This window comes from Mya arenaria, chromosome 5 (genome assembly GCF_026914265.1).
Source record: "Mya arenaria isolate MELC-2E11 chromosome 5, ASM2691426v1".
Classification (NCBI taxonomy): Eukaryota; Metazoa; Mollusca; class Bivalvia; order Myida; family Myidae; genus Mya; species Mya arenaria.
The window spans coordinates 66,243,950-66,258,783 of record NC_069126.1 but is presented as its reverse complement, the minus strand read 5'-3'; the positions used below and the strand labels follow the sequence as shown (position 1 = coordinate 66,258,783).

The window sequence follows — 14,834 nt, the reverse complement described above, 5'->3', positions numbered from 1 at the left end:
ATGTAAAATTGACAATGCCTATGCTACTGGGCATGAAAAACCAGGAAAAACTACAAACCACTCTAGCCATGCAACATGTAAGTATAACTATTAAACATTGGTGGGAAAGAGAATAAATAATGAAAAATAAAAGAATAAGCACCATTTAATAGACGTATAAACAAATTCATTAAAAAGGTTTAGTTAGTATACAATTTTTAAAACAGTTTTTGTTAAATTGATATTGAATTTTTTTTTTTTTTATATTTCAGCAAAACAACATCTGAATGCAATCCAGCGATCATCACTCAGTTCACAGAAGCCCATGCAGAAACTACTGGCCACCAAAATTACCAAGGATGATGACATGGCCTTAAACCTCCTTAAAACAGCCTACTATATTGCCAAACGCGAGCTCCCAAAGGTTGAGATGAAACATGTTGTGGATTATGCTAAATTCATAGGGATTAATTTTGGTATATCCGACTACCTGTCCTACACTTCCAGCCACAGTGTTTCTGAACTTCAAAGTGCTATTTCCCAAGTCATCCTTGAAGACAGTGTACAGACAATTAAGAATTCAGATGTATTTTCAATAACAATTGATGAAAGCACTGACAGGGGCAACAAGAAACGACTAATCATTTATTCTCAGTGTGTCTTAACAACTTCCTTCTGTCAAATAAACTGATCAGCGAAGGCTCAGCAAATGCTAAAACTATTGTGTCATTAGTGGTGTCAGAACTCAAAGCCAAAGGACTTGACATTACAAAAATGGTGGGGATTGGAACTGACGGTGCCAGTGTTATGACAGGGAAGACAGGTGGTGTTGTCAAACTACTTCAAGGACACTCCCCATCTCTCATTGGAGTACACTGTGCAGCTCACAGAACCGCGCTGGCAACTTCGTAGGCTGCAAAGCTTGTTCCGCACATGGAGGAGTACGCTAGGACCATTGCAAGCACCTTCAGATACTTCAACAATTCAGCTCTACGGTCGAACAGACTTCGTGCCATCCAAAGCCTACTAAATATACCAGAACTTAAGTTTGCCGAGGTCCATTCTGTAAGATGGTTAAGCCTAGAGCATGCAGTTCAAGTGGTTTACCAGACATGTCCAGCCTTGTGTATGGTGCTAGAGTGAGAGGCCACAGTTGAACCTATTGCTAAACGTCTTCTTCATGAGGTGAACCAGTTCAAGTTCATTGCCATAACACACCTGATGATGGATATACTTCCCTTCATTAGTCGTTTGTCTAAGACATTCAAGAAAGATACTTTGGACTTTAGTTCAGTGAAGCCAGTAGTCATGAGCACATGTGAGTGTCTGAAGGATTTGATAGAGGTTGATGGTGTATTTGTTGACAAATTATCCAAGTTTGTAAAGTGGAGGGAAATAAAGTGACCAACACCAGACCATTGAGTGAGTCAGACTGTAAGTCAGTGAATGACGCCATCAGGAATAACTTTACATTTGAAGGGTTCAGTGAGAGTGAGAGTGAAGATGAACCTGACAATGTTGGCTTTTCCCCTGAACTGAGGTATTACACACAGCAACAGAAGATCCTGAGCAAATAACACCTGACTACATTAATAAATTAACGAACAACCTTGAGAACAGATTCAGTGAAACCGAAATACTAGAGAGCATGAAAGTCCTCATCCCAGAAAACATCTGTGCCACTGATTCAGTGGCAAAATATGGTGTTGAGGAACTTCAACGACTAGCAACACACTTTGAGTCCCACCTGCCCAACAAAATGGATATAACAACCGAGTATCAGATGTACAAGCGGTTAGTGAAGGGCAGTTACAGCAGATCAACTGTATTAAAAGTGTTATATTTATCTGTGTTTATTTCATATCAATAAGAAAAGGTATCCAATGGACAAAAACATCCAATTATATAGTATACCATGTAACGGGAATGATCAAATCTTAACAATGGTGAAGGTGAAGTATCACTTCTCCTAAAAGTCTCCTCACTTCTCCCTAATTTGGCTGGAGGGAGAAGTCACTTCTCCCAAAATTTTCATCCTAGTGAGAGCCCTGCTGACAATAAAACCGCTCGACCACACAAACTCTTACATAAGCTGAGGGATGTGAGCTTTTATGTAAAACAAAATAAAGTGTAGTAAATCATTAGGAATGTTAAAACTAAAATACACACGGCTGGAACCCTTCAACAAATATTGACATATGCTTAAATATTGTCTTTGCAGTCCACAATTTTGAACAGCTTTTCAACAAAGGACTTAAGGGGAAAAGTTTTCTTATGTTTGTGTATGAGTCCTTGTGTGCCTGCTGTTTTGTTGTCAGTTTCCATTTTTCCTTGACTGTGCAAGCGTGGGTTTACTCCCCAATAAATCAGGATTTTTCTTTTATACTTGCATATTTTTCTATTATTTCGGTATCAAAAATTAAACATTTTTAGTACAAGTGTTTTCAGATCCATAACAAGGGGAAAAAAAATTGTGCCAAAACATGAGAGAGTCCATTTAAGACTGTTTCAAGAAATAAGGGCCTATTAAGATCTTAACTTACATCTTCACATGACCTATGTAACAAAGCATGTTAAGACAACACCTAGCCAATGAAAAATGTATTTTATGCCTAATTTCACATGACCTATGTAATAAAGCATGTTAAGACAACACCTAGCCAATGAAAAATGTATTTTATGCCTAATTTCAGTCTGCGAAATAAGCCACACTCCCTATGTTTGTGGCGTATAAAAAATCCGTCAGGCCTGTCAATTTCGGCAATCAGTACCCCTGGGGGGCCTATGATTTGTTTTGGACAATTACTTGCTTTATTTTACATATAATCCCTTTTCTTTTTCATGTCCGCTAAATGGAATATCCGAATCCTAAAGCGTGTCATAGAATTACAATGCGTCACTGTTTACACCCTTTTAATAATCCCATGTTTTAAGTTATCTGCCATTTGATGACAATACATGTGTTCATAGGTGAAATTTTGTTTGCCAATTAGAAGATATCGAGTGTTCATCAAAGCGAAACAAAGCAGATGGTCGTCTTAATCCGATGGGTGTGATCTTGTCACTTTTGTTAGGGTTTCATCAACAGACTATAAATCGGTCAGTTGTATACCGTATGTTGAAAAATACCAATTCTGATTCTATTTTTTTCTGAATTTCTTATTTCGAAAAAGAGCCAATTTTGGCCTGAAATTGACCTCAGAAAAAAATGTCAAAAGCTTCTTACTGTTTGTAAGATGCAGGCATTTTTAACATAGAAATCTGAGGGAAAAAAGTGTGTCTTATAACCAGTCATTTACGGTAGTAAGGAAATTATTACAAAATAACCTACATATTTGAACTGTATATGTTACTAAAAGTCATCAATTCCTCTGACAGACATAATAAATATGAATGTTTCAGAGGAAGAACATTGACACCTTAGACTCCGAGGACTCAGATGCTGATGATGATGTGGAGATTGCTGTCGGAGGACCATGTGTTTTCTTTGATGTCTTTTTTTACAAGAGAAAAGCATTAAATACTCTATGAAGTGGTCAAACTTGTTATTTTTCTTCATTTTTTACAATCTTTTTGGGGGGCCTAGGAAATATGATTCAGGCCTATGGATTTGTTAAGATTATAGGCCAAAAATTTTAGTTTGCAGACTGTAATTTAACCCCTTAAACACCCAATTTATTTCCAATTCTATACCTCATTGTTGACATCTGATTGTGGCCTTGTTACTGGATCAGTGTGAATCCATAGTTTCCCATTATCCCTGTATGCCAGCTGGTTAACCTCCACAAAGTGGGATATAGTGTTGAGATTAATCTTCTTGTTGCGTGATTCTGGGAAATTTTTTGTTTGCATGTCGTAAACCATTCGGCCCGAACCTATGTAGTCAAACGCTTCCTGAAAAGGCAAATGTCAAAGAAATATCATTCTTTTGTTTACTTTTAAAAAGGAGAATACACTATTCTTTCTGTAAAACAAGTTTTGAAGTTTTTAAATTTCGTTATTAGCAATGCATCTCACAAATAAATCTACATTTGAAAGTAAGGTAGAACAAACTGGGGGCCATTTGATCATGAATTCTGGGAACAATCTCATACCTGGGAGAGAAAAACAACAGTATAACTGCTGTACTATATAAGGCTATAAGGCATATATAGATTGTTGTTTTTTCAGTCTTCGATGACCAAAACCTACCAGCCAGATAATGTTTAACGCAGAATAAATTTTTCATAGTTATATGACCAACAACCATCTTGTTTGACTCCCAAGACATCCAGACCCCAATTTCTCAAATTATTTTAGACAATATAACAGGGTTTTAAGCTCATTATTATTATCTTTATGGTATATTTTGAGTTTTCAGACTTTACATAACTTATCTTAATGATGATCCCGATAAACAAATCTTTAATTAGTAGGTTCAAGATAAAAGTAAGAAATTTAGCTACATGTAGTTATGATGAAGATCTTGTGTGAAGGTGGTAATTGCTATTACCCCAGTACATTGCTTTCTTTGATAAAACAACATCAGGGGCCGTATTCATAAACGTCTTAAGTCCTTTCCTAACATAAGTCAATTTCTCAATACTTTCAGAGTTCATTAAAAGAAATATAAGTGTTTTTAACATTAAAGTATGATTTTTTATGGGAAATTTTATGAAAATTATGTATTAAAAACTTTATTTCATTTCATATGGAAGAAGAGAAACTAAAATTAGGAAAGTGACTTAGGTTAAGAAATGACTATATAGTTTAATGAATACCGCCCCAGGTAAGCTAGAAAAAACATAAGTGTGGTTAATACTCACCCCGGTAAAGAAAGTGAACATTATATCATACGAGGAGGGTGAGTTGTTTATATTATCCTTAATCTTCCCGATTGCCTCGGCCGCCGCCAGTAGCGCCACGATACCAGACACCTGGGAGTCGTCACCAGGATAGGTTTCAAACATGGAGAAGGAATCCATCTAAACCGATATAGCAACATCTTATATGCGAGATACTGATTGATCGAGCTGCAGCTATTCACTTATAGCTCGATTTAATTAGATTCCTATATCAAACATGTCAATTCGATTTTTTTCGATTTGATGAATTTTCTACTTATTGCTGCTATTTAATAATAAGTTGTATATTTAAAGGATGTTTTATTATTGCAATGATGAAAAACAAGGGCAGTGTTTCATCAAGAACAAATTTAAATAAACAAAACTTTCTGTTTACGAAGTTAAATAACAATAAAAACAGCACACACTTATAACAGAAACAATATGTCAATAAAATTTTAATGAAAAACAATGGTTTGTTATTTATTTAAATTTAATTAACGGATAGTTTCTTTTATAAATGTGTAGGGTTTTTCTGTACATGTCAAATTTGACGATATGATAGACTTTAAGTTTGAACACATCGATGGAGTGTTTCTTTTTAATTATGTTAAGTGATGTAATATTGGCCTCATACTAGCTGGTATTGACAGTGAGAGGCTTGTCTTGATGAAATACTGAAATTGCGGATTTTGGGACTATCTGGACTCTAGTACCTTTAAACCATCGAGAACCAAGACTTACCCTTGTAGCAGCAACAATAATACTGCGATCGGGATGATCCTTAGTATCATTTGTGGCCTTCACTGTAGCAAAGACATTTTTATCCCCTAGCGGATCGCAATATCTGTCCGGCTGGAGGTTCATCTGATGTCGTGTACGCCGTATACATGTTTCTGCGTCCTTTGCACCGTCCATACGGCTCTTGAGCTGAACCGCACACAGTGGATATTCCCGTGGACTCCCTGATATTGGTTCGTTGAATTTTTTATAACACTGAAAAGTTGAAGAGAGTTATGTAAACTGTGGACTACTCTACTGCTTGACATGACTCTTAATAGTCACTGTTAAATTAGATTACATGCAAAATCTAACCAGAAAATCTAAGAAAAACAATAAATAGCATTATTTCAAATTTCAAGTTATCTAACTTGATTAATAGGGTTTAATGGATGATTGAGAACCCTTGTTTCAATGCAATACATACAGTATTTGCTGAGATAATCTGATATTGACTTAAATAAAGTTACATGTAAAACTTAACCAGACTATATCTAAATCAAATGTTAAAGGCCATAGTTTGCATTGTATAATTTATGCAAAATAGAGTAATGGAAGTTGATCATTTAAGTATATTTGATGGCTGAGCACCATTGTGTAAAGTATCAATGCAATAGATCAAACGGTTGCTGGAATATTAGCTTAAGTGTTCTTACATGCAAAACCTTATCCAGAATTTTCAAGTCAAATAATAAAGGGCAATTACTTACATATATATAAGATAGAGTTATCTTACTTATTTAATTTGGTTGGATGGTTTGGAACACATGTCTAAAGTTTCGATAAAAAACATGATGCATTTGCTAAAATATTGACTTTATGTTGCTACATGCAAATCCTTAACCAGAATTTGTAAGTGGAAAAATAAAGGTCCTGGACCATTATTTGCAATTTATACAAATAAAGGGCAGTTGTTGAAAGGGCAATAATTTGCATGATGTGCAAGATAGAATTTACCAACCTGATTAATTTACTGTGAAATCATTAATGTTCGTGGGCATGAAATTTCGTGGTTTGCCAAAAAAATACAATTTCGTGGGTACTTGAATTCGTGGATTTTCATTTTTGAAAAAAATAATCGAAGATGCGATCGTCCTAGATCGTCTGCATAATATCCACGCGCTGGTCCGTGATTTCCGTCTTCTACGTCACTCAGTTTATGACACTCGCTAATAAGGTACGACATGCCAATTAGTGCATATACCCATGTCACTTATCGATTTAATTGGGAATAAAGGTAATAAAAGAAGATGTACCCTGATCATAAATACAGATAGGGGAAGCCATTGAATGCCAATTAAGAATTTTGCAAACTGTGAAAACATCGAAAAGGTGCGTATATTGTCACGTTCGGTGCTTAGTAACCTTCAATATACTAGTAATCGATTAATTATTTTATTAAATAAAAAAAATCGAGTATGGACACTCATCACGCACATCTTGTAATTTTGGAGATTTTCAGCACGTGCTTATAACTGTCATTTGCTGCATAAAACACATTTAATTGATTTGGTTCATTATTTGTTAAAGGCAGTTATAATATATTAACAGAATAATGATCGTAAGTTATACAGTGAGACAGGTTTTAACACTGTATACTGCGACCTCTGTAAAGAATATACTAGAGTATGTACGCAACAAGGCAATTGAAAAAGTGAATAAAGGGTTTATATTTCGTGGGATCTTGAATTCGTGGATCACCCAACCCACGAAAACCACGAACATTAATGCCCCACGAACATTAATGATTTCACAGTAGTAGGTTTGATAGTTGGGAACAAATGTCTAAAGTTTCAATGCAGTACATGATGTATTTTCTGAGATATTGACTTAAATATGATTACATGCACAACCTTAACCAAGGTGTGATAACAACGCTGATACCAGAGGGAGAAGTAAAGTTCGCCTTATTCTTGAAAAAGTCTAGTCTAGCTAAAAAGTTAACAATTTCAAAAATAAAATGAAATACAAAATCTTACCTTATTGATGATGAAATCAATATCAGTAGCATTATTCAATATAAACACTGGCAGACTGATGTCTGTCCACATGAGGCCATTCCCGTATGGGTTCCACTCCACTTTAGAACACTGTCTATATTCACTGTGGTTGTTGTAGAAACCTGAAGACATTGAGAATACTATATGTAGTTCTACTTCATTACTTGGTTAATTGGTGAAAACAAGCAAGGACAGGTCAAATACGATGTAAGACCATTTCAATTAAGTCCCTTATAACAGGATTAAGCTAAGCTCACTATTTTTGTATTCAAATAGTTTGCGTAATATTTACTTCTTTAAGAGTTTTTATACTTTAGATTGGAATAATTGTTATGATAATCATTATAAACCATTTATCCTTAATCAAAATCCAATTCAAGCATGTGTTTTGACTTATTCAATTAAGGTACTTAAGCCTGTAAAGGTTAAGAAGTTTCGAGAAATTAGGACCAGAGCGATGATGCTATGGGTACAATACTCTGGTTCAATCCCCCAGATTCTGAGTGCAGACAGCGTAACTTTCAGCCAATCAGAGCCGTGTTGTGGTTTTCTATTTATAAATTTGCTTGGAGTCGGCAAACCATGCGTATTGCATATAGTCAATGAAAAACAGTCTAACAAACACAATTCAAATTTGGAATCCTCTCAACAACTGACCTGAGACAAAAGTCCAGCTGTTCATACTTCTTGTATGATGGCACTTATACTGCATGTTCAGTTCTTACATCATTATTCCAATGCCTGCCCCTATTTTTCATATTTCAACATTCATAGGCCTGCACCTATTTTTCATATTTTAACATTCATAGGCCTGCCCCTATTTTTCATATTTTAACATTCATTGGCCTGCCCATTTTGTTTATATTTAAAAATTCATAGGCCTGCACCTGTAGTTTCTGTTTTAGTATTCATAGGCCTGCCACTGTAGTTCCTATTGTTCTAATTTAACTCAAATTCAGAATTGTGTTATAATTACCATGCAGTTTGCAATAACAAAATAGATTGTGGGATTGATGTCATTATTGGGGTATGAATGCAGTTGGGCTGGTTAAAGTGTTTCATTACTTATATTTACACCAAAAGTCCTTATTTTATTCAAAAATTTATTTCATTTAAGAAAAACTTACACTTAATTCTTTCTCACCCATTCCGTAAATAGGACGACCCGACCTTAAAACTCTTTCTAATATGTTGATTTAAGTTTTTGGGACCTGCTGACACAATACAAACAATAACAAGATAAACAATTTTCAACTTACATGTATATATTGTTATGTGAAGAATCGCGATCCAAACACATCCAAAGATGTTGCATTCATTGGAAAATATTCACAATTGCTGAAAGGCAGTTCATTTACAAAATGAAATTTGAAGTGTAAACATTATGTTGTAAATTTACAATGACTTAAAATCAAATTTACCGTATGCATCATTTGGACATGTGGAGTCAGGAGAAAAGCCCTCAGGTAGATCTGGTATTGGATCAATGGACGAATTGTGCATTATCATGAAGCCATTCACTTTCCCTGAGTCCTTCAACAGCATCAAATTTGTCCTGTTAAAGTGCAGAAAGATAAATTTCGATGGGCTATAGCGAAGTTGTTTAATGTGACATGATATAACGTAATGCTTTTATCCTTCAAAATGTGTAAAAACATGAAACATTAAAGTCAATGCAATGTCCTGTTTCCTTAAATCAATTAAGAAATGTCTAGTTTCCATTTGTTTGTAAAATATATTTTCAAATATCTTTAAACAAATATAAGACAATGATCAATGATCTGTGTGACTGTTAGTGAATTTTACAAAATTTGTGTGGAATTTACATTAATTTAAAAACAGCCATGTCAGGGTATCCAAAGCACATGTTCATGATGAATTAAATTAACATTAAAAACATCTGGGAAACTATGCAAGCATTGTTTGAAATCATTAGTATACTTAAGTAGAATGGTAATTCTTTAAAATAAGGTCCATACTCATGAAGAAATTGTCCATTTCAACTGAAGACACAAAAGTCAGATCAATCATTTACTTTTTTATTTGCACCGCCTGTCATAATGCCTATTTCAAAGTATGTACCACAGTTTTTTTTTTCAATGCATGGCTTTTCCTTAAAAGGAGCAATTTGGCATTTCATTTATTGATTCAGGATTTTAAGTCTATTACATTGAAATTCTTATTATTCAAATTATACATGGACATGAAATTTGAATTTTCAATCAAATTATAAATCTAACGTAACCATAACAGCAGGTGACTTTCCATAATGTTACCAGAAAGATTAAATGCACCGTAGTGTTAGAATTAAAATATTTTCCAAAAAGGACAAATATAAGCTCTGTAGAGGGCTTAAAAAGCCTTTACAATTGGCCAAACATTTGTTCAAGTTGTTAGCATTTTAGACAAAAATCTAAATATCCAGCCTGGGGAATATACCTAGAGCAATGCATTCAAAGTTTTAAGAAAAGTCCACATTATTTTGTTTCTCCCACCTCAGATAAGTAGATCCAATAATTTAACCATGCTCGAAATTCTTATCTTGCCCACGGGCGAAGATAAAATGCCCGTATGGAACTCCTTTTTAATGGTCATCACATTGTAATTACCTCCCTTGTTGAAGACTGTTGTCTGTAGCATCATGGAAACCTTGTTTTGTGGCAATATTTAAACCGCTAATTAATTATTTCTCGCTTCATATTTTACCATAAAACAGTTCTCACGCACCTTAAAATAAAAAATGCTTCACTCTCCTTAGAACTATTTAAAGACCGATTTGACTATTAACATAATCTGAATCACTGCGCGCATATCCATGGCAACCACAAATTATCGCATATCCATATGCAATAAGTTTCACTAAGCACAAAAGAGTTTCAGCAAAAAATACATTTCACTTAATTTTGTTTAACTGAGGTGGGAGAAAAGGCATCTACCATAGTGTAAGATAGGCTCATCTCGACCCGTGCACAGGGTGTTTTGCGGAAACTCGGTAAACCTCGATCCGCAAAACACCCTACGCTCAGATCTGAATGAACCTATCTTACACTCTCGACCATGGAAGATACTTATAATCACCTCTCTGAGTTTACTTTGAGGCAACTGTTTAAACTGAACATATTTAAATATGTGGGCACATGATCAAATCTTTCATGTTTAAGTATAAACAATGATGTCATTAATCACTTTGTTAACTTAAACAAAGTCTGAACAATCAGGACAACAATATCTACTGCTTTGCATAATTATAACCCAAATGTAGTATAAGGCAAGTTATAATCTACTGTACCTAGTGAAGTTGGTGGCTTTAAGCAAAACGGCATATGGCTGGTGAGGACCACTTTTTATCAGCCAATGTATATCACTCTCGTCTTCAATATAGTGGACAATGCCAACATTCCCCTTTGGATCAGCTGGAAAAATAAAAACGTGAAACTTATTTAATACTTAAGTTATACATTCTGTGAAATCCCTCATTTTGAAGACACCAAATAAGGCACTTGTGTGTCCATTTTGAGTGGTCTACAATATTTATTATTGGCAGAGAACTTTGGTAGCGACACGATAGCCCAAAAGACCGCTTCTTAAGGTATGGAGTGCTGGGTAAAAACAACATATAATTTATCAATAATGGATTACTATTATTATTAAAGTATTTTTTATTATTAAAGTATTTTTAAAAATTCCTCAAAGCAAGTGTCAAAAGACAAGTATTTTAAAAAAGCTTAAATTATAATGTTGATTATTTTGTCATTCCTGAGATTCAACTTTCCGTATACATGTATTTAAATTAGAGACTTCCAAAATATTTTTTTTGTAATTAAAACTACCTTTTTATAATTCTCAAGTCCTCATAATAATAGTGTAAAGCAATTATACTCACATGTACATCCAATTTGGTGCGTGCCATTCATACGCCGTATGCAAGCCAATCCAGATTTTGCATTAATCTCGTAATATATTTTTCCCTTTGTTCTCTCGGAATAAACTGAAAAGTCAGAGTGTAAATTATAAACATCTTGGTATGAATGTTAACTCTTGAAGTTGGTTCATTTATCTTTTTTTTGCCAGTCAATATTGAAGACTTAACCAATCAAACATTAAAAACCAGTAATGGTGTGTTTATTCATACGACATAAAAAAATATCAAGTCAATTTGATCAAGCCGAAATTTCCCATACACAACGTTTAAGTTTGCAATTGAATCTGGTTTAACATGAAGAAAATAATAATATCTGTATCTGTAACTTCAGACTTTTAAAAGGTTGTAGGTTGCAGATAAATATACTCCTAGCATGATCAGAAGTACAGCAATTGAAACTACCAATCACGCAGTTAGTTCTGGAAACAATGTGCGAGGTGAAAGGCTTACACCAAGAATGCCAGAATACATGGCACTCTCAACACTGAGGAAACAGGGTGGCTTGTTCTTGACAATGCACATTACACTCTTCCACTGATGAACAAAATGACAATTCAGGCGTTTCTGTCTGTTTCTCCTAACACTAGTCCATATTAATAAACGCCCATGGGTCTTTTGACAAATATCGGTATCGGCAGACTTGAGCGCCCATACTCCCTGCCGTCAATTAAATAGTGAATGCAGCGCCATTGGTTCCTTTTTTATGTTATCAGAAGCTATTCAAAGTCAATATTAATATCAAACACTTTTATCGATCTCTTGGCTTAATGTTCCTTCAGAAAAAAATGTTTGAATTAAAATCTAAATCTTATATTAGGTATAAAATGATGGGCAAGTGCTAGTCATTGCCTTCCAGTTATGAGGAATGCCTTAATAGTGTAAACAATGAACTATTTTTTAGCAACAAATTTATGTCTTTGTGTATTTGAAAATAAATTATTACTCTTTGAGAAATTAAAATGGAATTTAATCTAATTTAAACATATTTTACAAGGGTTATACATTTAAAAGTTGTGGAGTAAAAGCAAATCCTTTTTTTCATTAAAAAGTGACCAAATTACCAAATAATAATCAAATTTCCCTGAAACTGATCGAAAGCCCATTTTTGTGGTAGTCTTAAAATAATAGACATGTAAAACAGGATTCCTCTTATCCCTAATCATCTAAATAGGTGGATAAAAAAACAGGGGGTGTTTTGAAAAATAATGAGTTGTAATAAGAGAAGTATGTAAACAAAGCTTCTAATGACACAGACAACATTTTTGCATCTCAAACATATGTAAAATATGTCTTCCAGCGGTACCCATACTGTGTTTTTATTTAAAAAGGGTTTATATATTTTTTATAGTTACTGTACACTCAACGAATGAGATCTACTTTCTGTTTCCCTCCACGGATTTACAATGTACATAACTTCATTAGCATAAAAAAATAATTCAGAACAAGATTATTTCTTGCATATCTGATTAGACTCGCAGGGTCATAAAATCGTACCATTGGCATTTCCCTCGCTACCGCTCATTTTAAACTCTGCAGTTAAACTGCCACTCATAGAAACTCGGGGGATTTCAGCAAGGCAAACAGTTTTACCCGCTATCGAGGAAAGTAGGCACTCATTGAGTGTACTGTAATTAATTTTGGTACCTGAGGACCCAGGTAAGGTGCATGTTATAAATCATTGTGAGCTGCAGGTGCCCTTCATGTATAAACCGTCTTGGTTTGACAGTAAGAAATGAAAAACACCTTTAAACTCATAACTGACGTTACTGTTCGTTTGTTATGGACTTTTCTTGCACATAACTAATACCAAATAGCATATAATGATAATGGTAATGTGGCTTGTTTTTTAAAAGAGGAAATATGTTTTAACTCAGAATACAAATCAGAATGAATGGCCCAAAAAGGCGACATAACGATTGGTATGTCTAAATTTGCCGTACAATAAATCATTAGAAATCTGTTCACTACTTTTATTTGGAACCTACTCCTCACACCAGTTTAGTAAAGCTTAGCCACAATAATGCATGTGTAGGAACTTTTTTTAACATTTGGATATTCATTTTGTTCCCTAAATGCCACAAGTCGAATGATCCATACAAATGTAAAATATATCCTTCAACTGTAACTCAACAATATATAGCACTGCATTGTTAAATAAAAACTCCAAAGTTACACATAAATTATTTTTAGCCAACACCTTTCTCTTATTACACTTATTGACTTAGTGTTTCATGAAACACAAATTCAGATCGATCTGTCAACAAAGCATCGCCATTTTTTAACTATCAAGCAGGTGCCTGTTATCTTTTTGCTCAATATACTTAGCAATTGGATCTGACATTCTTGGCTAGGAAAACAACAAGTGCGATATGGACGCATAGAGACACAATTGACCAAAGCAAAAATTGTCACGAATCTGAGGTGGATGTTTATATGGACTAAGTAAAGCTGGGAGTGGCCAAGTGCTGGACTTGGACAAACAGCCATCAAAACACTAGCACTATGCTTTCTTGACAGAGCTTATGGTTTAAACTGGCAAATGGTCTTTTATACCGATAAGCACATGATGATTCATCCATTGTCACAAATTGTGTGTCCGAAATGATGTCTACTTCAGACATTTTTTTGGTGATACAGAAAAACGAAACTATCAACTGCTTGGAATTATTGTATCAGCTAAGAAAAAAACTTCTAAAAGACAGCTTACCTCTGTAACACATTAGATTTATGACACAAAATGCTAAGATATCTTTCAATTTCATTTTTTGTTGTTTGTCTTCCGCATTGGTTGTAAAATATTGTACTGTATAATGGCTTTTTAGTAATAACGTCTACATAAGAAACGGTCATAATTAAACGGTCATTGTTCTCGACTTTTGCTATGGCAGAAACTCATTTTTAAATGTTGTATAATATGTTTGATATAAGAATAACTGCTCTTGCAGGAAATCATAAAATGAATTGGAAATATAGGGTAAATTGGAAACGATGAATATACTAATTTCGAAATACATGTACATCAAACAGTAACACGTCACCACATCCATCGGAATTTTGAACCGAAAAGAGAGAGTTCCTCACGAAAAGTTTAAAATTGTTTATGATTTCAGTTGAAATAAAGAACAAACTAACATTTCTTGTATGAAATAATTTTGGACTTAAATTTAAGCTAATCAGAAACCAGGTAGTTCTCAAATGGATCCAGAAGTTGGCATTAAAATTTAACATTAAGGTTAATTTAGCTAACAAGGCCGGCTTATTTATTGGTCGGATTCCTAAATTGAATGTCATGCATATAGAAATTAACTTCTGTACTGTTTTTTTTTTTCA

General features: G+C 34.2%; 1 protein-coding gene across 2 annotated transcripts in view; it reads right to left on the bottom strand.

Moving 5' to 3' along the window:
- Positions 1-14,295, bottom strand: part of LOC128234502 (nicastrin-like) — a 44,469-nt gene extending 30,174 nt beyond the window's left edge. For both annotated transcript variants that reach the window (XM_052948759.1, XM_052948760.1), the window contains exons 1-8: positions 14,212-14,295; positions 11,466-11,570; positions 10,872-10,995; positions 9,004-9,137; positions 7,562-7,704; positions 5,547-5,798; positions 4,785-4,943; positions 3,673-3,873 (exon numbers count right to left, since the gene is read on the bottom strand). In XM_052948759.1, coding sequence (XP_052804719.1) covers positions 3,673-3,873; positions 4,785-4,943; positions 5,547-5,798; positions 7,562-7,704; positions 9,004-9,137; positions 10,872-10,995; positions 11,466-11,570; positions 14,212-14,266 — 1,173 coding nt within the window. In that variant the 5' untranslated portion in view covers positions 14,267-14,295. The remainder of the gene's footprint in view (positions 1-3,672; positions 3,874-4,784; positions 4,944-5,546; positions 5,799-7,561; positions 7,705-9,003; positions 9,138-10,871; positions 10,996-11,465; positions 11,571-14,211) is intronic.
- Positions 14,296-14,834: the final 539 nt, after the last annotated feature.